Source organism: Acipenser ruthenus, chromosome 3, assembly GCF_902713425.1.
Source record: "Acipenser ruthenus chromosome 3, fAciRut3.2 maternal haplotype, whole genome shotgun sequence".
In the NCBI taxonomy this organism is placed as follows: domain Eukaryota; kingdom Metazoa; phylum Chordata; class Actinopteri; order Acipenseriformes; family Acipenseridae; genus Acipenser; species Acipenser ruthenus.
Window position 1 is genome coordinate 36,658,346 of NC_081191.1, and position 24,934 is coordinate 36,683,279.

A 24,934-nucleotide genomic window follows, 5' to 3' on the forward strand; every position below is an offset into this window, starting at 1 on the left:
CGAGAGGGGCACTCGTTATTTTTGATCGGGGTGGGATAAATCAGGCAGAACACAAGAAGGAAATAAACTAAGACCACAACAATATGCAGGGAAATGAACGTCAATTTATCAAATACAGGTGGTTAACTATATTTAGTCTAGAATACAGTCACGTCATGGGGTTTGCATTGTTCAATAAAAACAATAGATGTTCAATTATAATTTTTTTTTTTTTAAAGTGCAGTGCTGCTCAACACAATCGCGGAGACGGGGCTTACTAAAAACAACAATAAAACCGATACTTTAAGAACTCTCCGTCTCCAGCACTCCTCTAAAACCCCAATGCCTTTAAAATATGAATTTCTTCAACCGTTAAAAACACACACACACACTGAGGGAGACAGGAAACACAGCAGGCGCCTCGCTCTAAATGTTGGTGGCTGTTTCTTTCATTTTTCTCTCCAACCCACCGCCGACAAACGAGTCCAATCCCTTCTCTGCTCCTGCTGACTGTGCGTCCAACCCACCCACTCCAGACAAACCCGGGTTCACGTCACACCGGACCAAAAACAATCTCTCGAATGAATGAAATCAAGATCTTTTATAGCAGGTGCTCAGCTTCTTCAAATTATTCAATTAGCACCTATGGGGCTCAGACAGCATCAACGTGCCAGTGAGATCTGTGCAAATCTACAACAAAAAAGTAACGTGCAAAAATACAAAGAGAACGTGTTCTCTTTTAAGAATTCAATTGATCCCTGTTTATCCATTTGTGTATCTCGATTACAACTGAGAAGCGTGTGAGTCGTAACATTGGTTTAATTTACAGGTTTTGCTTGGTGCAGAATGTAGTAACTGCATGCAAACGAATTTGCAACATTTTAATAAGCAACTCATCTTTCAAGGGCTATTCATACTATACCGTTTATTCTCTGCGTTTTCTATGGTAAAAAAATCGAACCTATGGAATTGAATACTACCTTTCATACTTGAGCGTAATTACTGTGAAAAAAAATCGAATACTAGGTTCGACTTTTTTCGACGAAAAACGCTATGATCACCACCCTGTCCTGCTAAATTTGGATATAAAAAGAAGTCAATATGGATCGGCTGCGAGCTGCTGCATGGTTATTGCTCCGAAGAAGAGAAAAAGAAAGAGAATAATGTAGATTCACCCCTATAATAACGAGCAACGGGAAACCCTAGGGGAGTACCACCGTCTTGTGCTAGAGCTGAAATATACTGTATATATTTATATAATCTCCAATTGTATATTGGTAACAAATAATCCCAACAATGTTATTGGCAACAAAAACATTGTTTAAACAAAATTAGAAGTACAAACTGGACTATCATTTCGATGCATCCCGATTTTTTTTTTTTTTTTTTTTAATAAACAATACAGTAAACGCAGGTAGTACTGTCAATGCAGATGTAACGTCATACAGCACTGACAATGTTTTACGTTATTGGGGGAAAATACACGTATACTATATGATTGACATAAACCCGTTTTAGACAGTTTAATTTGCTGTAAATACAATACCGCTTACCTGCGTATGCTACTGGATATAATTAGATACGTGATTTTGTTTTGTAGTTCTATAAAAACATTAGACTACTATACCAAAAAAGTGCTGGACGTGAGTGAGAGGTTAAGAAAACCTAAATCCACTCCCCAGGAACTCATAGTATTAAAAGAAGAAGTAATTGCCAATGCATATAAGTTGTTCGGAAATACAATGGGTTCAGTGGCTGTCCGAAAACAAATATGGCAGAAGACAGCTGATCGGGTTAATGAGGCTGGTAACCTACTGTAAATAGGGAGATGATAGACTGCCAGAAGCACTGCCAAGATGAACATCGGATTGGAAAAAAATGAAATCTGTGGGTTCTTCTCACTCTTCTGGGAGGATCATCTTCCAACAAGATATCTCCCTCCTCTTGAGGAACAGCTCACACAAGCACACCAAATCCTGCCATTTTCTCCACTTAGAGCAACGAATAGTCTACAAACCTGATTTATATGTTTCCAACCAGTAAGTAGGCTGTCCTGTTCAGACGAGTTAACAATGCAATTTAAGGTATGTGTTACAAATAACAAAATACATAACTGATATATACTTTTTTATTATTACTATTGGCTGAAATACATGTTCATAAACACATACATTATGCTGGTCTGGGAAATTAGATTGATAAAACACATCTTATTCTACACTTGGTCTGAGTCACATGGTAATTATGATGACAGTAAGGGTCAATTTACGGCACCATACAGCTTTATGAATGAGACGAATAATATTGTAATGAGAAAATTGGTCTTCAAGGGCACGTTATTCTAATGTCACAATGAATGATGTTTTTGGATGGTAAATGGTTTTTATGATTGATCACCCAATAAAATACTGTCATGTTAAACACTATTACTGGCATGATAAAGGAAACAGTAAGTTTTATGCATATGGGTTCTGGTGTTTCAGAGACAGAAATAAACCCAGTCTAACTGATACTTTCTCTATAATAAATTAAGTTTATTTGCTATTAAGTAGGACCAGATGCTTTATCCAGCAAACAATACTCAACAAAACCAAATCATAGCTTTCCATGTGGTCATTCAAGGTTTACAGAACACTGTGTTTCTTCACATAAACTCATTATTTACTGTTATCTTGTACATTTGATCATTAGTAGTTTTATATTCTTCTCTGGTGGATATTTGTATGTTGAGATTCTGTAATAGCCCGGGCTTCTGTTTGCTTAGCAAACAGCAATTTACGAGTCCTGGGTTTCAGAGCTTCCCTTGTTTAGGTCTACACTAGGGTTGGAGCAATACTCTATTATCGTGATATTATCCAGAATTGGTTTAGTCTTGATCACTCTGATCACAGAATTAGTTAACGAATAAGAGTTGTTCATGCAGCTATAAGGGACAGACAATATATTTAACGCGGGTCTGATTTAATTAAGGATAGTTCTTAAAGTTTTAAGGCCTGTATTCTCTTTTCTATAGCCTGCATCAGCGATTGAATAAAGACTATTGCATGGCTAATTCATCCATTGAATGTTTACATGCATATACAGTCAAACCTGCTCATGCGACCACCTTTATTTAGTGACCACCTGGTCTAAGTGACCACTTTAAATTCCTCCCAATGATATTTGTACTTTTATTTAACTGTATTAAGCGACCACCTGTCTAACATGACCAGCGACCACAAGGACTCAAACCTGTATTAAGCACCCTTACACAGGGCTACTGATATAAGAAAAATATGGTTTTAAATGGTACGTCCTAAATTCAAAAGAAATACGGTGACCATTTAAGCAGTCTTTTATCTGTAATTAATAAAACAACAGCGCTCTCTTGTAAATTATTATTATTATTATTTATTTCTTAGCAGACGCCCTTATCCAGGGCGACTTACAATCGTAAGCAAATACATTTCAAGTGTAAAGGAAGAGAGAAAACGTGGAGAAACAAAAGGTCCTCCCTAGATGACAGAATTAAAGTTATTAAACTTGTAAAGACAGTAAGTGCCAGAAAAACTGCTGAAAAATTCTGCACTAGAAAGACGCAGATACAGAATTTTGAAACGGAATGAATTAGGGCTTGAAGTTTTAGGTTTTTATTTTTGTTATTTTTGTTTGAGCCGATTCAATATCTTAATTAAACTGTTAATTACTAAACAAAGTCGCTTCTTTTTACCTTGATGTCCTGATTGACTTGTTGATTCTGTTCTACCTTCTTCATTATTCGAACACAAGAACAATCAATGACATTAATCACTTCCCCCAGATGCTACTTTAACTTGCATTTCGTTCTCGCAATTGCCTGGGAACTAGGTAGCTTCCACTAATTTAACAGAATGTTCTCATAATTAGGATGTAGCGGCTTAAGACTTAAAGGCAAACCGTTAAAGGAAAATAAACACCAAAAAATTCAAGCCATACTTATAAGAGTATGAAAACAATGTGCGCGGTAATCGAAAAAGTCTTATGCTTATGCTGGCGTTGGTTTCAGGATGCAATGAATCAACACGTACCTGAAAGGCAGACAGAGGCATTGAAATTTGCAAAGGATTTAAAACATTTTGACCTGAGACAGGCATGCATTCACTACTTTCACAAAATAATTTGTTTTGTAAATGCATACATTACATACTTCCTTTTGTTCATATTACATCTTCTGGCTTTTACAGCGTATGTAAGACATACATAATTAGAGGAAAGCATGTCGGAGACAAATAGAAAATTCATAAGTTAGTTATGGGCCCTCTTTTAAGAGACCACCTGTGTTAAGAGGCCACTATTAGGCTGTCCCTTGAGTGGTCTCTTAATACAGGTTTGACTGTATGTCGGTTTGTCACTGCAAGCCTCCTCTCGCAGGATTCAACACTCCAAGAAGAAATGAGTGGGATCCAGAAAAGCTGCACCAGCCACAAATATTCTTTGACATCGTTAGTCTTTTCAGGTGAATCTCAGTTCAGAACACTCTCATACTCTTTTGTCTTGGAAAATGGCCTCAAAGAAATGCTCACCGAAACATGTTTGCTGACCGTAAAGTCTATGTACTGTATATTACACGATCAGTAGGATGGATAATTCATGTACACTACTGTATATGCATTGCCTACTCACCTATTGTAGTTTCCAGATGACCCTCAAACTTCAGTTTAGCTGAGATGGTAACAGGGATCTCCAGTCCAGTAAGAAGATTTACAGCGATGACTGAGGTCAGGCAGTCTGCAGGGATTGTGAATTATAAATAGACAAACCAGGATGAATATTGCATGTTTCATTAATTAGATATGACCTCTCCTCACTCATCACTCTTAATGATTACACATTTTCAGCAGCCTATGCTGCACAAAGAGCTCAGTGGGACTCCAATTAAAACACAAAGAGCCACTTAATGGGGGTGGAAGCAAAGGAAAGCATAGCAAAGTGCTGAATTCAGAATGCCAAGAGGCAAAGCAAATTGGTGTTCATCATTTGTTATTATTAGTCACTGCCTGTCTTGTAACTACTGTACTGTACCATAGCAAAGTAATGTTTTATACAAAGATAATGAGTACAGGAAAAAAAGAAAACAATTAATACATAAAGTGCAGATGGCACACAATCACTTCAGCTCACATTGATTTCCTTATTTAGCAACTTCGTTTGTGATGAACTGTTGACACCTGGCATTAGAATGCCAAGTAGCATATTGGTGTCCTTCATTTGGTATTAGTAGTACTTGTAGTATTCTTAGTATTCTACAGAATGGAACCATACATTCTTTCATCCATAACTATAAAACAATCAAAAGTGGTACATTTAGAAATGCCAAAATAAACTATGCTCTTTGTATAATTTTTATAATTCAGTTTTTAACCATGTTCTGATAAATCATGACATGGATGTACAAGTTCCAGCTGTGTAACAAATATAAAGACACTATCTCAAAGTCTGTGGTCTGTATCATTGAATAAAACACTGTGGCAGTGAAACAGTTCATTTTGACAGAAAATGTAAAGAATCATAGAATGCAGCTAGGTACCAAATGTCAAAGGATGCTGTCTCTACATGAATAAACATGGCTTCAATATGAATTCAAGGGGTCACGGTCACTGACGCATTTAACAGGGCAGAGCAGTATTTGCCGTTTTCCCTCAAAAACTTGCTTTAGATGAACTGTTTATGATTCTGAATATCTTTTCAATGACAGAATAGTGCTGTATGCCTACAGATAGTCCCATGGATACAAGCAATTACAACTACAGTACCACAGTGTCACTAAAGCAGCCCCTTACCTTTCCCTGCTACGAAATCCTTTTGGAGGGTCTCTTTCAGGGGGCTATTCCCATGCAGTAACCGGTGACTCGGAAGAATGGAGAGATGAGTGGCTCCGTAAACAGCCTCAGGAGTGAAGGTGTACGCCGACAGCTTCTCCCCTGCCATCTTACCATTCACCTAGACCACCCCGAAACAAGACAAACGGCAGAGGCACAAACTCACAGCTTCAGCCAGTCAAGTATTAATGTTTGGTAATAATCATTTATTTTAATGTATTTATACAGGTTCATTCAGATCTCAATATTTACTCACACAGTAGTACAGTAATGGGCATCTACACTGCAAATCTGAAAGTTGGACAGGATTTTTGTATATTTTGTATATATATATATATATATATATATATATATATATATATATATATATATATTACAGTGCCTATAGAAAGTCTACACCCCCTTTCAAAATGTTCACCTTTTGTTGCCTTATCGTCTGGAATTAAAATGCATTAAAATATATATTTTTTCATTTATCTACACATCCTACCCCACAACTTCCAAGTGAAAAAAATATTCTAGAAATTTGTTATTATTATTTGCTTATTTAGCAGACGCCTTTATCCAAGGCGACTTACAGAGACTAGGGTGTGTGAACTATGCATCAGCTGCTGAGTCACTTACAATTACGTCTCACCCGAAAGACGGAGCACAAGAAGGTTAAGTGATTTGCTCAGTGTCACACAATGAGTCAGTGACTGAGGTGGGATTTGAACCAGGGACCTCCTGATTACAAGCCCTTTTCTTTAACCACTGGACCACACAGCCTCCTATTTGTAGAAAATTAATTAAAAATAAAAACTGAAATAGCTTGGTTGGATAAGTGTCCACACCCCTTGTAATAGCAATCCTAAATTAGCTCAAGTGTAACCAATCGCCTTCAAAATCACACGCCAAGTTAAGTGGCCTCCATCTGTGTTAAATGGTAGTGATTCACATGTTTTAAGAATAAAATCAGCAGTTCCTGTAGGTTCCATCTGCTGGGTAGTGCATTTCAAAGCAAAGACTCAACCATGAGCACCAAGGTGCTTTCAAAAGAACTCCGGGACAAAGTTGTTGAAAGGCACAGATCAGGGGATGGGTATAAAAAAATATCAAAGGCCTTGAATATCCCTTGCAGCACGGTCAAGACGATTATTAAGAAGTGGAAGGTGTATGGCACCATCAAGACCCTGCCTAGATCAGGCCGTCCCTCCAAACTGGATGACCGAGCAAGAAGGAGACTGCTCAGAGAGGCTACCAAGAGGCCAATGGCAACTTTGCAAGAGCTACATGCTTTTAAGGCCAAGACTGGTCAAAGTGTGCATGTGACAACAATATCCCAAGCACTCCACAAATCTGGCCTGTATGGTAGGGTGGCAAGAAGGAAGCCATTACTCAAGAAAGCCCACCTTGAATCCAGTATGCAAAAAAACACTCAGGAGATTCTGTAGCCATGTGGCAAAAAGTTTTGTGGTCTGACAAAACTAAAATGGAACTTTTTGGCCTAAATGCAAAGCGTTATGTTTGGCGCAAACCCAACATAGCGCATCACCCAAAGAACACCATCCCTACTGTGTAGCATGGTGGTGGCAGCATCATGTTATGGGGATGTTTCTCATCGGCAGGGACTGGGGCACTTCTCAGGATAGAAGGGAAAATGAATGGAGCAAAGTACAGAGAAGTCCTTGAGGAAAACCTGCTGTCCACTGCAAGAAAGCTGAAACTGGGACGGAAATTCACCTTTCAGCATGACAACGACCCAAAGCACACAGCCAAAGCTACACTGGAGTGGCTAAGGAACAAAAAGGTAAATGTCCTTGAGTGGCCCAGTCAGAGCCCCGACCTAAATCCAACCGAAAATTTGTGGCATGACTTGAAGATTATTGTCCATCAACGCTCCCCAAGGAACTTGACAGTGCTTGAACAGTTTTGTAAAGAAGAATGGTCAAATATTGCCAAATCTAGGTGTGCAAAGTTGGTAGAGACCTATCCCAACAGACTCACAGCTGTAATTGCTGCCAAAGGTGCTTCCACCAAGTATTAACTCAGGGGGGTGGAGACTTATCTAATTATGATCTTTCAGGTTTTTTTTTTTTCTCAATAAAAACTTTTTTCGCCTTAACAGTGTGGAGTATGGTGTGTAGATAAGTGGAAAAAAGTCCTTATTTAAATGCATGAAACTGAGGCACTGACACAACAAAATATATATGGTCTGTGCCTCTAGTGAGAAGCATTCAGGACGAGAGATTGAAACTGCAGGAATGAAACTGATGTTTTCCCACGTCAGTGATTTGCTTGCTTTGCTGAGGTTGCTATGGGAAACCAAGAAAAATAAATCCAAACACGGGTCACTGCTTTAGAGTACTTAGCGCGACCATGAAGACGACCTGTTGGAATGCTGCCAAGAGCTAAAGGAACCCCAGAAAACCCTTAAAGACAGGGTTGAAAGTGCAATCACTGCGCAACCAAAGTGGTTCATACATCAACCACCTACCTTTAAATGGAAGTCGAAGAAGCATCCAGTGCATTCCCCTATCCAGTTGGCTTGCATCCCCTTCACACCATACCACTCAGGAAGGTCAGCCAATGCATCGAGTAGAGGCTGCAAAATGACAGACAGAAGGCTGTATTTGTGAACTCTTCATAAATACATTTAATTTACATGTATCAATTAAAGCATTAAAAGACAAATCATTTTCGAGTAATCAAACAATAAAATAAACACAAGTAAAGATTACCCAAACTCACCCTTATTAAAAGATTTTTTTAATGGCTTCTTCAACAGTTTACTACCCCACTAGGGTAGACAAAGCATAACGCAGATTTAAGAGAATAAAAAAATGGGACATGTCAGTATACATTTTCATTTAAAAACACCTTCATTAGCTGTAGAGAATAGCATCTGACAGATGAGAAAACAGTATTTAAAGTTATACTTGTGCAATTAATTTACAAGAGAAACTAGACGTAATGATGGTGATAACATAAACATATGGTAAGCAAATGCAGACACAATCTCTCTCTGAATTTTATTTATTGAACAGCTGTTTGATATCTCTAATCTCTGTCACTTCATAGTTCATAATATTATGAAAACTCATCCAAACACTCAATCAGAATTCTAAGGTTAAAAAAAAAAAAACTATAAGAAACCAAGTCAAGTTGAATAAAAACTAGGTCACCTAAGGAAATAAAATGTGCACAGGTGCATCTGTGGTGGAGAGCATTCAGAAAAGCACATGGCTGATTTTAATACAACGCCATGTTAACCTCCTTTCTGGCAAAACTGTTTTAGCAAAATTTGGTGCTGACATAGGATTTTCTTTATTTGTCCATGTATGGTCCCTAAATTGTGAGTTTTGAAGAGGATTTTGTCCTGTGTATTAGTTTCATGCTGTTGATCTGAAAAGCTCACCTGGTTAACCCAAGCTCCTGTGAACAATATGTATGGGATATGTTTGTCTACAAAAAAAAATCAAGACATGCAAATACCAATATAAAAACCAGTGCTCTGATTTTTTTGAAAAATGTATTGTGGGATTGTAACAGGGGAGATCTGTGCTGACTGTCTGGCGCATGCATGGTTCTGCAGGAAGAGGGCAGCAGCCTCGTAAGATCCGCCTGTCAGACATGGCGGTGACACGGAGTGGTGGGGAAGAGGGTGTGTTGGCTTTCCCTCTCTCTGAGTGGCTGAGAGGCACTGCGTTTGTTTATGCATTCGGGTGGCCGTGATTGGATACCCAGAGACGCTGGCTGAGAAGGCCAGTGAAAACAAACACTAGGCAGGAACGCCAGTGGTTGGAGCGAGAGAACAAAACAGGCATGCACGGCTGAGGAAGACAGCCAGTTCAGAGAAAGAAAATAATAAATAAAATAACTTGTTACGTACCCAAGGGAACGTGTGTAACTAGAAGGGGAACCTTGGCCACCCCAGAGTATAGTGCATAACCGAGCATAGGACGGAGACCTGAGCTGACCGGCTTAGTGGCAGTGAGGGCACTGCGTAAGCAGCACCTTTATTTTGTAGTTTTATTTTCCCTTTTCATTTCGCCTTTTATTTTCATTATTATTTTGAGCACCTGCAAGTGCGCCAGCATCAACCTGACTGTATACCTGTGTTGGTAACTCTGTGGTCCTGATTACCGTTGCCGGTATTCAGGCCACGGACAATAGCGCCCTCTGCAGGCCAAAATAATACAGTGCGCCGGAGTGGAGTTTCAACTACAGTACTATCTCCTGTGTGTCAGTGAATTGCCCACCACCCTTCACAGGGATACCTAAAGTTCTGAAAATAGTAATGGTAAGGAAATTTCACAGAGCCAAGTGTTCTGGAATACATTATGGGAGATTCTAACTATCATATCAAAGTGATTCTTTCCCACACATTCTTGGGATTAATTTAGGTGTCAGAATGGCGCATCTTACCTTTCTCTGTATGAGACTGCTGTAGTCATGGACAGATTCAAATCACCAGGAATTTAATCATCTGGCAAAAAACTAGGTCTCATCTGCCATCAAGTTTGTTCACATTGCAAGTAATCAAAATGATGGGCACAAGATGACAAGCTGTGTGCAATGTCCTTTGCATGAACTGTGGTGAAGAAGTTGGGAAATTCAGTGACTGGCCAAAGGGGGGACGAAATGTAACAACTCTCTGAAATGTTTTTAGTACCAACTGCAGTTATGAATTTCCACTTCATTTATTGTTTAGATTGATTTTCAGATGGGTAGGTTTTTTATGTGGAAAGGTTAACCTGCATTAGAAAGTCAGCTATCGTTGGTGAAGGGATTCATTTGTCCAATTATGCTTCCAGTGCTCATGAAATTACTGCTAAAAGCACTTGAGAACTTGAGCTAGTGGGCAGTTATTGGGTCTGTGTGGGATTGACACTTATTTTCTTTAAAGTTTTGCTGTGAAAAACCATTGACTCATTTTCAAATGTATTTACAACAATTTGTCAACACCTCTTTTTTTTAAATTTGCACTCTGAATGCAGGCATAGCAGTTTCACCCATTCCAAATTTTAATATGAACTTAAATTAGACCCAGTGTATAGGTGACAAGCTCATGTGCATCTTATTAAACTCATAGTAAAACCAGGAATGAATCAAACCACTATGCAATAGGAGTCTTATTTCCAGCCCTGTAATGGAATTTCAAATCTCCTTTCATTAAAGGGTCCTATTTCTTAAAAAGAGGTGTACTCTTGCTTAGCTTGGTAGTGCTGCCACTATGAGACAGAGGACTGAAAAGAGGAGCGGGTATAGACTTTTCCCTATAACACACCAGACCAAAAGGGACCTCTGTTGTTCCCACTATGGGACTCGATTTTCTGGTCTCCAATCTTAACCTCTACTGGTATTCAATTAGCACCTTTCAAGAAACAGCCTCAAGAAGCAAATCAACACAATTTGTTATAATGATCACCTATCCCTATGGGTTTGTTGAGAACAAAATTTGTGATCAAACATTTCTCGTGAGCTCTATCTTGTATGGCACAAACAAACAAACAAACAAACAAAGCATGTATGTGTTAAACCTGATAGAAAACCCAACTATTTGAAGATAATTTTAATTGACAGACAAGAACTGTAATGCGCATTGAAAGAAAAAACGATCAGGGAGAAGAAAGTATAAAATAAATAACGGCACTTTAATTGCAATATGAGATAAGTATTAAGTCATGGTATTTCTTCCCGATTAGGAAGATGATCACTGACTGACAGTACTTTAGGTATTGATATGGGCACGTACACAGACAGAATCTAATACAGTATACAGTAATACTCAGATCTGCATCTTCCTGTGCTGTACTCTTGACTATGATTTCCATTACATGAGAGTAGATGTTAAAACTTCATGCTGATTTGAACTCGGCTCTCGCCAAGATAAGCACCAATTAAGATGTAGCTTTACAGTAAACTAATGTGATCCATATGTGTCTCCATCTATTTGCGCTTCCTTCCATATGATGATGTAGATCTCCTTCTGTCTGGTGTTGATGGCTGAAGTGTAATGCTGGCTCCAGGGATCAGCTTATTTTGCCTCCCTAGCGCATCAGCACACACAACGGCTGCAATGCTGGCTCCGGGGATCAACCACAGTGCGGTCTCCCCAGTGCATCAGCATGACAACCGTCTGGATTGAGCTAAGTAGGGTACATCTCTGGGGTCTTCAAGTGGGCACCTTCCATCCTCTGTGTTTCATCGACTAGACCACGACACCTCAAGAGGGCTCGACGGTGATTCTGGCGTCCCAGCATCACCCCCCTCCGTCCCCTACTCAACTCAGCCCAGCTTACTTACCTGTACATCAGCTTTCCTTTCTATTGTGCTTGTGATCCCCATCTATTTCCAAATTCTCTATATATTCTGCATGTAAACCAGTTTTGAGCAGGAACGGGCAGGGATTCTATTCAGCATTTAACTCTGATCATTTGTTTTCTGATTTTTAAATATCAGTAAGACTGTTGTGAGGAGTTTGCACTTGCAGACTGCTGTTTATTTGTCTTAGACCTCTTTACAAATCTGCAGTGTTCAATAAGCAAGATCCTGGCTTTTAAGTCTATTCAGTTGTGTGCTTCTTCTTCTCTGAGTCTGACTTCAGCTGAATTCAAAAGGACAGGCTGGTGTGCAAGCTGCTCTGTTGTCAATGTGATATTTGATGATTCAAACTGGATCACAGGATTTGGAATCCTGAATACAAAAAGCTGATGGGCTAAGATATCCATCAACTGAATCTGTCCAACTCAAATTAGTTAATTTGCTATTTCAACTGGGGAGGGGGGGGGGGGGGGGGTGTTGCGAAGGGAACTCCCAGTCTATGTGATTTCAAGAGACGAGTAGATTAAAAACTACTATGTGTGCAAATGTGTCAGTTTGCTGCTTTGGTATAAAAGGTACACAGTATATTCAGTTAGCCCCTACTTGTGAATAACAATCCACTCCACTAATGGGCAGCAACAGGGATACTTCAACACAATTCTGAGTGCTAAATTACAAACTTCATTATTTGTATGAATACATTATATGTCTGAAGTATAATAATGGAATTATTTAAATGAGGACTTTATCAGGTTATCAGGGTACATGTCTTTTTTTTCTGACTGAATACTGCATTTGTTAAGCACATCAATGACACTGAAAATAACAGTAAGTCTCATCCATATACCTCAAAATTCTGAAGCTCTCAATAACCTGTGCTCAAGAATGTTGTTGGCAAGTTTGATTAGATATGGACAAGCGTCTCTAAATACAAGTGAGATATACAGGCAGCCGGTCGGACAAACAAGACAGCCTCCAGGCGGGTGTCATTCATATCGCCCGACGCCTGGGACAACAAGATTTGTGTGAGGGACAACAAGTTTTACCGTTATACTTTGCCCGTCGGACAAGTACTTTTTTTCTTCCTTTGTCACAATGTTCTGTTGCTAGAAAAACTCCCTTAGATTTCTAGGGAGTCACGCAAGGTCCTGAAAACTCTAAACTGCAGAACTCTTGCACATACAAATGAAATAAATAAAGAAATAAATACCTAACTCTAAACCTCAAAGCAGAAATATATACAGAGTACACAAATACACATATCCTTTTAATTCACAAACCATCAGTCACACACAGTAACAAACGTATTTAAATGAATGCAACAATACTATTATATTGCCTTTGTCTATATTGCCCAGTAAAGTTTGACCGGCAGCTCTAGGAAGAATATTTAACATAATAAAAATGGCAAAAACCTTTACACTATTTTATATGTAACAGTTTAGCAATGTATATTCCATTTGTGTAGATTTTTCTAGCATTTTGTCCCCGTTATATACCCTGAATTTGAACACACTAAGTAACTTGTGCTAAAGAATCTTGCATTAGTATTGGTAAGGGTTAGAGACATGACTCAGTATTGGAGCAGCATAACCCAGAACCACCAAGAGAAATTTAACATGACATCATTACTCTTTAACTTAAACTATACTCTTTGTACAAATAGATCTTACATGCTTTTTGTTCAGTATGTCCTGCTGGGACCAGCTCAATCTGTAAATTTAAATACTGTGAGAGAAAGCGAAGTTATTTGAACTGTAAATCTCCCTCCCGACCAGAAAAGGCGCTGTGTAAGGCTGGTTGTATGTTTTCCCCTTGACTGGCGGACTCGACGGTAGGTGGAAACCGGAAGTCGGCCATCTTGGGGAAAGCGTGAAGCTGCAAGTACTCTAAACCAGTGGTTCCCAAACCGGTCCTGAGGACCCACTGTGTCTGCTGGTTTTCATTCCAACTGAGATCTCATTTACTGAACTAGACCCTTAATTGAATTAATGATTTGCCGAATCAGACCTTTTTAATTTGTTTTCAGCTCTTAACAGTTGCATATTTCAAGTTAGCTATAACATTTTATAAGTAACTTGAACTCTGCAACTTTTTAAGAGCTGAAAACAATTAAAAAGGTCTAATTAAGCAAATTATCAGTTCAATTAAGGGTCTAGTTAAGTCATTGAGAGCTCAGTTGGAATGAAAACCACCAGACACAGGTGGTCCCCAGGACCGGGGGTTGGGAACCACTGCTCTAAGCAACTCCATTGCGATCAGATACAGGTCAGGCAGTGATTGGATAAACCATGGCAACAAGCTGATTGCAGGGAGTTTGGTGGTGCAAAGGGGACGCAGTTGCGGGAGTACGGCCCTTTACACTGGAAGTAAACTGAAGCCGGACCGTTGAGTTTATGTTTTGTGTTTGAGTGTCTTGTTTGTATTGCAGAGGAGGATTAGGAGCGAGGAGCTGCCACCACAGAGCCAGCATAAACCCTTGAGCACAACCCTCACTTCACACCACGGACAAGCACCACTTCCCCCCCATTTTGAAGAGCACATTTTTGTGAACAGGAGGATTGTGGAGTACTGGAGTGTTTATTGTTTTGTTTAGGACTGTATACCTGCTGTGGTCACTTATAACAGATTTTAAAGGAAAATATGTTGCCGACAAGCTTCGACTCAATAGTAGCTGAACAAATGGCAGCCTATCTGTGAAAATTAGCTTGCATCTTCAAACTCATGTCTTGAAATAAATGATTAAAACAGATTGGAAGGTGGGGGTATTGGTAAGAGACAAATGTCGATGTATGCTTCTGGGGTGTCCTACAGAAGTAAAATGGTACCATTACAAATTGATTATGCTTCAGTAGTTAGAATATATATTTTTCTCAAGCTTATATACAGTATGAATGGCAGGGATATACTGCAAGAAATAAAATACAAGAAATAAGGCAATATTTAGAATTGATTTAAAGCATACCAAAAGTATCCATAAATACACGCTAATCAGAAGGTGTTCGGACCAGGTAAGTGATTTGTTTTGAGTACTGATCAGAATCTGTACCATACTAAGTATGCCTGGCCTGGCCTTGTCTTTGTTTTATGCTTTTTACACTTTTATTTAATCAAAAATCAAAAATACAGTGACAGCTGTAAATGTTCAACACACATCACAGAATTAGGATAGTGAAGCATTCCATGATGACTGCATGGTTTGTATTGCAGGTCACTTCGAACTACCAGTGTTCCGATTAGCGGGAGTCAACTGTATTACATTAGTATATCTGAGTATAAAGAGAACCAAGACAGCCCATCTCTGACAAGCACCCTCAGTGAGCTTCACAAATGCGCAGACTAGGAAGTGCTGTAACTATAGCAACTTTGTTTTGTTCTCTTTCATTTAATTGAATTTGAAATATTGAAGTTGTCAGCTAGCAAACCGAGTATGATAACATGTAACACGGCTTTATTGGCTGGTGGAACATCTGTGGTAAGATTTAATGGATAACCAGGGTGGGTGTTTTGTCAGGTTGTATTGCTCATATGAAGCAAAATATCACCTTGGTCATTGTGACAGGGGAGGGGCCACTGCATGGGTAGTAGGAAATGGCGGTTGCGGATTCGTGCAGCTCATTCCTAATCTGCTGGTGGTAGCAACTCGACTGTGAAGCGTGGCTTTTACAATTAAGCAGAGAAAAGAAACGTAAACTGTACAGTTTTGTTCTCAGGCAAGCAAAGTAGGTGTTTGCCTGGAGAAGTAGTTTTTGTCAAACCAATCATTTTGATCTCCCCCCCCGAGGTGAATTAAGAAAAAGAAGAAATAATATCAACATTATACTGAGATGGAAACAGTTGGGTTTGTACAGCATGCTTATGGTATAGAGAGAATGTTCCTGCTGCCGGACTCCTCGTGCACAGACTGTACATAACAACCTTTTTATTTTGTTAGGTTTCTGAAAGTGGTTTTCTGTTGTTCGTTTCTTGTGAAAAGTGTAAATTGCGTATTGGTGGTAGCACAGTCACTTTGTTCGTTTGGAGAAAAGTGAAATCTATACTGTGTGTAAAATAATTTATGGGCAAGCGAGCAACAAGCAACAAAGCGTTATTTTTTATAAGGCATGTACTTGATCATTGATTGGTGTATAGAGTAAATGTTACTTTTTCTACCACCGTTCAAAAGACTTAAAAAACTGTAAACATACACACAAGACAGCTCATTAGTATGAAAACATTTTCACATTCTCTTAGATACCCCAACAATATAGGACCCTAACTGAGCTTTCCATTCACATTCTACATACAGGGTAAACTATGTGGGGGCTTGATAGGGTTCTATCACCTGAAACACAGGAAGTAAATAGGGATGAGGAAGCTATTGTGAATGGACTTCACCTGAAGTAAATAGTTTAGCAGACAAACGTTATGATAATAAGGGTATTTTTCAATGTTACAAGTAGGTACCAAGTTTGTAGCTCACCTTTGCATAGTTTGTGGTTTTAATGAACCACTGCTTGAGGTATTTCTGCTCTACTTTGGCTCCGGAGCGCCAGGAGCAGCCATTCTCGTCCACCTGCTCGTCCGCCAGCACGGTCTGATCCACAGGGTCCCAGTTCACCAGGGCCTGTCCCGTGACACCACAAACTTAGTCTCTCCATACAAAAAGCTAACATTTCACTTCTAGTTTGTTATAAACTGCAGTGCATATCCTAAGATGGAATGGCTAATCCACAAAACAAAACAAGACCTTAAAACAATTAAATATTTGTATTAATTTGCTGCATTTCTCTAAAAGTGAGGTATGTACTTGTGGCTGTCAGTTTGTTCCATTGCAGGACCTTGTTCTAAACAGTTCCTTAATTATAGTATTGAACCTACTAGGGCAACAAGGCTTAAAGCCCCTGGACTGATTAACTGAATAATTAAGGACATGGCTAAAGAAGCGTGATGATGAGTTGAGAATTAAGTCTGTATATATTGGTTTCATATGCATTTTATATATTGGTTGATGGGTTTGTTTCATTGTATTTGGTGGCTCCTAGATTATTCCCAAAAGGTTGAAAATCACTAATTCATGAAAAATAAAGTTTTTATTTCCACTCCCTTTATTATTGTGTCTCATGATTCACTTGGGAAAGTTTTTTTTTTTCCCATGCAAATGATCTGAACTGGACAAACTCAAATCTCTTAAATAATGAACGAGTTGGGCAAAGGAGACTGATGAAAATCTATGAGTTGCATTAGAAACAGCAGACAGTATTGATTTTTTTTTTGCTCATTATAAAATGGTGGTCACAATGCTAAAGCCAGTGTAATTTAGTGCTGGTGCTTAAAGAGAGGTTCTCTACAGGCAGCTACAATGCCTCAATCCTCAATGGGGCTGTGACTAGGCCACTGGTAACAATAAGCCAGAGTGCGGGTTTTCCACAGGGACGCTCACAACTCCAATTACATCCTTCAAACCTGGTTCTGTGGCGAGGGTTTGTTTTTTCTAACAAGGTCAGTGGGTGTCCTCCATTAAAACAACTAAGCAAGTTGCATCTATACACCAGCTCAAGAGAAGATATCAGTGAGCTACCTGCCCCTGAACAGCCCTGCAAGCGGGTGCTTGAGCTCATCGGGTGCCTGGCCAGTAAGGTCTGCTCTAGTGCTGTGAGGTGTCTTGGCCCCTGATGATTTTGCCACCCTAAGCCCCAGCAGAGTCAATGCGAAGCTCCCTGTGGAAACCCTGGCGAAGACTTTGCACAGCCACAACACAAACCTGCGCTCCCCTGGCTGTATGAGTCACACTGCACACCACACAGACGTGCCTTTACCAAGGGAAGGCAATTAGTGACCCCAGACCTGACGTCTACTAATATAGCTTAAGACCACTCACCTCTTTCTGGTAGGCCAATCCAGCTTCAAAAAGCTTGACAAAGAGGTACTGAGTCCATATATAATAGTCAGGCTGACAAGTTGTTATTTCCTGCGTAGAATGAGAGAAGATTGGGGGGTTTATCTGGGTTGGAAATGCAATAATCAAAAGCTCAAGTCCTGTAGCTGTATAACAACCAATCAGAAAAACTAGAAAAAAAGAACAGGGTATATTTGAGTGCTTCCTACTACTTTTAATCCTATACCGACAAATATGATTTCAGACACATTATTAATTTTATTTTATTTTTACTATGCACCACCTCCTCGGTTTATCGAGGGTGTCAGGGTTCAATATGAACCTTCTATATAACAATGACAGCGATACAGCGAGACACACTTAGAAAAAATATGCAATAATGTAATTGCAATATGCATTTCATTTATTGTGTTACTTTTCAGATTTATATTGTATATATATATATATACATATATATATACAGTGCCTTGCGAAAGTATTCGGCCCCCTTGAACTTTGCGACCTTTTGCCACATTTCAGGCTTCAAACATAAAGATATGAAACTGTAATGTTTTGTGAAGAATCAACAACAAGTGGGACACAATCATGAAGTGGAACGAAATTTATTGGATATTTCAAACTTTTTTAACAAATAAAAAACTGAAAAATTGGGCGTGCAAAATTATTCAGCCCCTTTACTTTCAGTGCAGCAAACTCTCTCCAGAAGTTCAGTGAGGATCTCTGAATGATCCAATGTTGACCTAAATGACTAATGATGATAAACAGAATCCACCTGTGTGTAATCAAGTCTCCGTATAAATGCACCTGCACTGTGATAGTCTCAGAGGTCCGTTTAAAGCGCAGAGAGCATCATGAAGAACAAGGAACACACCAGGCAGGTCCGAGATACTGTTGTGGAGAAGTTTAAAGCCGGATTTGGATGCAAAAAGATTTCCCAAGCTTTAAACATCCCAAGGAGCACTGTGCAAGCGATAATATTGAAATGGAAGGAGTATCAGACCACTGCAAATCTACCAAGACCTGGCCGTCCCTCTAAACTTTCAGCTCATACAAGGAGAAGACTGATCAGAGATGCAGCCAAGAGGCCTATGATCACTCTGGATGAACTGCAGAGATCTACAGCTGAGGTGGGAGACTCTGTCCATAGGACAACAATCAGTCGTATACTGCACAAATCTGGCCTTTATGGAAGAGTGGCAAGAAGAAAGCCATTTCTTAAAGACATCCATAAAAAGTGTCGTTTACAGTTTGCCACAAGCCACCTGGGAGACACACCAAACATGTGGAAGAAGGTGCTCTGGTCAGATGAAACCAAAATCGAACTTTTTGGCAACAATGCAAAACGTTATGTTTGGCGTAAAAGCAACACAGCTCATCACCCTGAAACACCATCCCCACTGTCAAACATGGTGGTGGCAGCATCATGGTTTGGGCCTGCTTTTCTTCAGCAGGGACAGGGAAGATGGTTAAAATTGATGGGAAGATGGATGGAGCCAGATACAGGACCATTCTGGAAGAAAACCTGATGGAGTCTGCAAAAGACCTGAGACTGGGACGGAGATTTGTCTTCCAACAAGACAATGATCCAAAACATAAAGCAAAATCTACAATGGAATGGTTCACAAATAAACATATCCAGGTGTTAGAATGGCCAAGTCAAAGTCCAGACCTGAATCCAATCGAGAATCTGTGGAAAGAACTGAAAACTGCTGTTCACAAATGCTCTCCATCCAACCTCACTGAGCTCGAGCTGTTTTGCAAGGAGGAATGGGCAAAAATTTCAGTCTCTCGATGTGCAAAACTGATAGAGACATACCCCAAGCGACTTACAGCTGTAATCGCAGCAAAAGGTGGCGCTACAAAGTATTAACTTAAGGGGGCTGAAGAATTTTGCACGCCCAATTTTTCAGTTTTTTATTTGTTAAAAAAGTTTGAAATATCCAATAAATTTCGTTCCACTTCATGATTGTGTCCCACTTGTTGTTGATTCTTCACAAAAAATTACAGTTTCATATCTTTATGTTTGAAGCCTGAAATGTGGCAAAAGGTCGCAAAGTTCAAGGGGGCCGAATACTTTTGCAAGGCACTGTATATATATATATATATATTGCTGGGAAAACGGTAAAATTCACACATTTTGTACTGCATCAGTATTAATTACTATATTGCTGAAAAAAATGGCATGAACAAATCAAAACTATACAAAAATCAGTGACTTACTATTGTTGTTAAATACGTACCCTACAGACTCTGTAAATCTGCTTGTTCTTATTCACATACTCCATATCTGTTCTGACAAAATTGCATCACGTGACTTGAAGAGCTTTCAAATCACATGCAACATCCATTTTTTTAGCTCCACTGTTCATTGGCTCAGTAGCTTTCAGATTTTCTTTTTGTTCTGCATACGTATATATACACAGACAGTAAACTTTCAATTTCTTCACTTTACACTTCAGGAAGCCAAATGTTCAATGATAGTCTGAATGGGAAATTCATATTTAGAGGCACGTGGTTACATTTTAATGACTGTTGAAAAGGGGAGCAAACGAGAGGACCACATTAACCGAATCGCAGTATAGTAAGGCTCTATATACTGATGGGTTTACTGGTTTCTGACTTATTACAAGTTTAGCAGAGGAGTCACTTACGGGGCATGTTAGAGCAAAATAAAAAATAAAATTGAATGTTGCCTGAAAGCAACATTTAAAAAAACATTAAAAAAATAAAACCAAATCTCTCAAAAAAAAGTATTCTTGTCTGAGGCCTCTTAAGCACTATCAGGGTAGCGCTATACATCAAAAATAATTTTGAAGCCCAGGTGTTAAATCTGGAAGAAAAAAATCAATGCAGAATCATCAATATGGGTCAAAATAATGAACAAAAATTCAAAGGGCATAATAATAGGAGCATGCTATAGACCGCCAAATTCAGACGCAGAGCAAAATAATCTGTTATACAATGACATTAGAAATGCGTGTAGAAAAGGAGAAGCCATACTAATGGGGGATTTCAACTTTCCCCGTATAAAATGGGAAAACCAGGGGAGGAGCATGACGGATGAAATTGAAATGGTGGAAATGACAAATGACTGCTTCCTAACGCAATTTGTCAAGGCACCGACTAGAGGGGAAGCATGCCTTGATTTAGTCTTTTCAAATAACGAAGACAGACTAACTAAAACAGAGGTCAGAGAACCATTGGCAAACTCAGACCACAACATGGTCTCATTTGAAGTGATTTTTAAAACCCCAAAAGTAATCACTAAAGCTAAGGTTTACAATTTTAAAAAAGCAAACTATGAAGGTATGTAAAAGAGACTAACAGAAGTAGACTGGAGTAAAACAGAGAAAACATCCACAGAAAAAGGATGGCTGTTTTTTAAAAATGTAGTACTAGAGGCGCAAAACAATTACATCCCAAAAGTAGACAAATCTAAATCTAAAACGCTTTATTCAGTGAAAAAAGGCACTTTACAGAGCGTTTAAAAGGAACCAAAAACAAAGTACACAGAAAGAGTACATGGAACTGCAAACGCAAGTCAAAAAGGAAGTTAGAAAGGCCAAGAGAGAGACAGAAATGAACATTGCTAAGGGGGCTAAAACCAATTCCAAAATGTTTTTCCAATATTATAACAGCAAGAGAACATTCAAAGAGGAGGTTAAATGTCTAAGAGATACAAATGGCAAAATCATAGACGAACAAAATAGCAAATATATTAAATGATTACTTTTCACAAGTTTTTACAAAGGAGGATACGGACAACATGCCCCACATGTCGACCTGTTCCTATCCAGTTTTAAATAACTTTAGCATAACAGAGGCAGAAGTGTTAAAGGGACTAGGAGCTCTTAAAATAAACAAATCCCCTGGGCTGGATGAGATCCTCCCAACAGTACTCAAAGAAATGCTATTTACAAACCGCTAACCAAGATCATACAACAGTCTCTTGACACAAGGGTTGTACCGACAGACTAGAGAATTGCAAACGTAATACCGATCCACAAAAATGGAGACAAAACCGAACCAGGTAACTACAGACCAATAAGCCTGATTTCTATTATATGTAAACTTATGGAAACTATAATAAGATCCAAAATGGAAAATTACCTATATGGTAACAGTATCCTGGGAGACAGTCAGCATGGTTTTAGGAAAGGGAGATTGTGTCTAACTTAGCTGTTTGATTTTTTTGAGGATGCAACATCGACAATGGATAATTGCAAAGCATATGACATGGTTTATTTAGATTTCCAGAAAGCTTTTGACCAAGTCCCGTATAAAAGATTAATTCTCAAATTGAACGCAGTAGGGATTCAAGGAAATGCATGCAGATGGATTAGGGAGTGGTTAACATGTAGAAAACAGAAAGTACTGATTAGAGGAGAAACCTCAAAATGGAGCGAGGTAACCAGTGGTGTACCACAGGGATCAGTATTAGGTCCACTGCTATTCCTAATCTACATTAATGATTTAGACTCTGGTATAGTAAGAAAACTTGTTAAATTTGCAGACGACACAAAAATAGATGGAGTGGCAAACACTGTTGCAGCAGCAAAGGTCATTCAAAATGATCTAGACAGCATTCAGAACTGGGCAGACACATGGCAAATGACATTTAATAGAGAAAAGCGTAAGGTACTGCACGCAGGCAATAAAAATGTGCATTATAAATATCATATCGAAGATACTGAAATTGAAGGAGGAATCTATGAAAAATCTGTGGGAGCAATCACACAATACACTACACAGGCAGGTGCGTTATGAGACATCGCCCAGCAGTAGCGATCGTGAAAGCTCGACCCACAAGGAAAGAATTTTTACTCTGCAGCCTGGACAGTTTAATGGCTCGGGTTCGTGGAGAGATTTTCTCTGCCGCTTTGAAAATTGTGCAAAGGTCAACCACTGGTCAGAAAGAACCATGGCTGTACAGCTTAAGTATTGTTTGGTTGGGGCAGCGGGTTGCATTGTGCACAAAAAATCCAGATCTGATCAGTGGTATTACAAGCAAATGGTTTCAGAGGTGGAAGTTGCTTATGGTCCTCCTTCTGATCATGCTGCTGCTCTTGGTATAGAATTGCAGCAAAGAATCCGGGAACCGCTACATGTTCTCAGGGATTATGTGTATGATTGTGTATGTTGATTGTTCTGAAATTGACCAAGATGCTATTGGTGTTGAGGTTTTCACTAATGCTCCAGGTGATGCAGAGCTTGTACAAAAGTTTTAGAAAAACGACCACACAATCTGGCTAAGGCTTATGAAATAGCTCACCAGTTCGAAACAACCAGAAAGGCTGCTAAGAGTGTTACTCAGCTAATGCAGTTAGGTGAGAGGGGCAAATCTGAGCGCAGAACATGGACGGTGGCTTTGAAATAAATTCCACTGTAAAGAAAAAGAACTGGACTGAGATCATTTGCCACAATTGTTCAGGTGTGGGGCACATGTATCGTGAAAGCCTTTCACTGAAGAGAACTGGTAAACAGCCAACAGCGGAGAAGGTGCCAGGTAGCTCAGAACAACATCCTAGGCCAAGTGATACTGTCCTCACAGTTAAGGGACAGGGGCCAGAAATGTGTATTCATGTTCTGATTTATGATATGGAAGTTCATGCTCTTCAGACAGACAGTGGTGCACAGAGAAACATTCTGGCAGCAGTGTGGAGTAGTGGTTAGGGCTCTGGACTCTTGACCGGAGGGTCGTGGGTTCAATCCCCGTGGAGGACACTGCTGCTGTACCCTTGAGCAAGGTACTTTACCCAGATTGCTCCAGTAAAAACCCAGTTGTATAAATGGGTAATTGTATGTAAAAATAATGTGTAAAAAATAATGTAATTAAATTGTAAGTCGCCCTGGATAAGGGCGTCTGCTAAGAAATAAATAATAATAATAATAATAATAATAATTCTGCCTCTCCAGTACTACCACATCATACCCAATGATTTACAGCCTCCCCTTCAACAGTTAAGAGTGAAAGCCCTGCAAGGCATCAGTCATGCCCAGGTGGTAGTGTTGGGGGAAGTAAACCTGCCAATTCAGGTTGGAACTCAGTCAGTGTCAATTTCCTGATTGCCAGTGTTGCAGAGTACTCAAGCAATATTAGGACACCCGTTTTTGGAGCAGTTTAGGGCACGCTTGGATTTTGGTGAGCAGAAAATCATCTTGTTTGGTGAAATGGTGTCTTATTTTGACCCTAACCACAAACCCAGGGTGCATGTAGTTTGCATTGCGTGTACAGCAGTTCATGAATCAGGACGAGAACACGTTATGCCTGGTAATGTTCATCTGGTGTGCACTGTTACGTCCGCAGAAGTGCCAAGCATTTGTACTGCTCAGCGGCAATGCCTGAACAAACCTTATGCTGTACCTGCCCACTTGAGCACGCAAAGCAGCCGCCTTCTGCAGCCGGAAAAGTCTCTTCGAATGGAATTTAATGCCATTCAGCCTATGTAACGTGCCAGCGATGTTTTAGCATCTAATGGACTGGGTTTTGTCTGGCATGCAATGGGAGAAATGTTTGGTGCCTTAGACAACGTCATTGTGCTGGGGAGCAGTGTTAAGGAGATGTTGACTAGGCTGCATCAAGTGTCTGATCGGCTGCGCAGTGCTAATATAAAACTCAAGCCTGCAAAATGCTGCCTGTTTTCGCCGGCAGGTGGAACACTTAGGACATATTGTCTCCGAGATGGGAATTGCTGCTGATCCCCAGAAGGTTCAGAAAGTTAAAGAATGGCCTACCCCAAAAGATATCTCAGAAGTTCGCCAATTTGTTGGTCTTGCATCATACTACAGACGATTTGTGAAGGATTTTGTGACTACTGCCCAGCCACTCCATGCCTTGACAAAGAAATATGCCCGGTTTTCCTGGACTGATGCCTGCCAGGAGGTATTTGATGAACTCAAGAGCTGGTTGGTTTCTGCCCCTATCCTTGGTTAC

At 39.6% G+C, this 24,934-nt stretch overlaps 1 protein-coding gene across 1 annotated transcript in view; it reads right to left on the bottom strand.

The window, feature by feature from the left end:
- Positions 1–24,934, bottom strand: part of LOC117435282 (leucine--tRNA ligase, mitochondrial-like) — an 86,785-nt gene that overhangs the window by 34,570 nt on the left and 27,281 nt on the right. The window contains exons 6-10 of the mRNA XM_034058327.3: positions 17,983–18,072; positions 16,585–16,728; positions 8,293–8,400; positions 5,778–5,937; positions 4,621–4,725 (exon numbers count right to left, since the gene is read on the bottom strand). Coding sequence (XP_033914218.3) covers positions 4,621–4,725; positions 5,778–5,937; positions 8,293–8,400; positions 16,585–16,728; positions 17,983–18,072 — 607 coding nt within the window. The remainder of the gene's footprint in view (positions 1–4,620; positions 4,726–5,777; positions 5,938–8,292; positions 8,401–16,584; positions 16,729–17,982; positions 18,073–24,934) is intronic.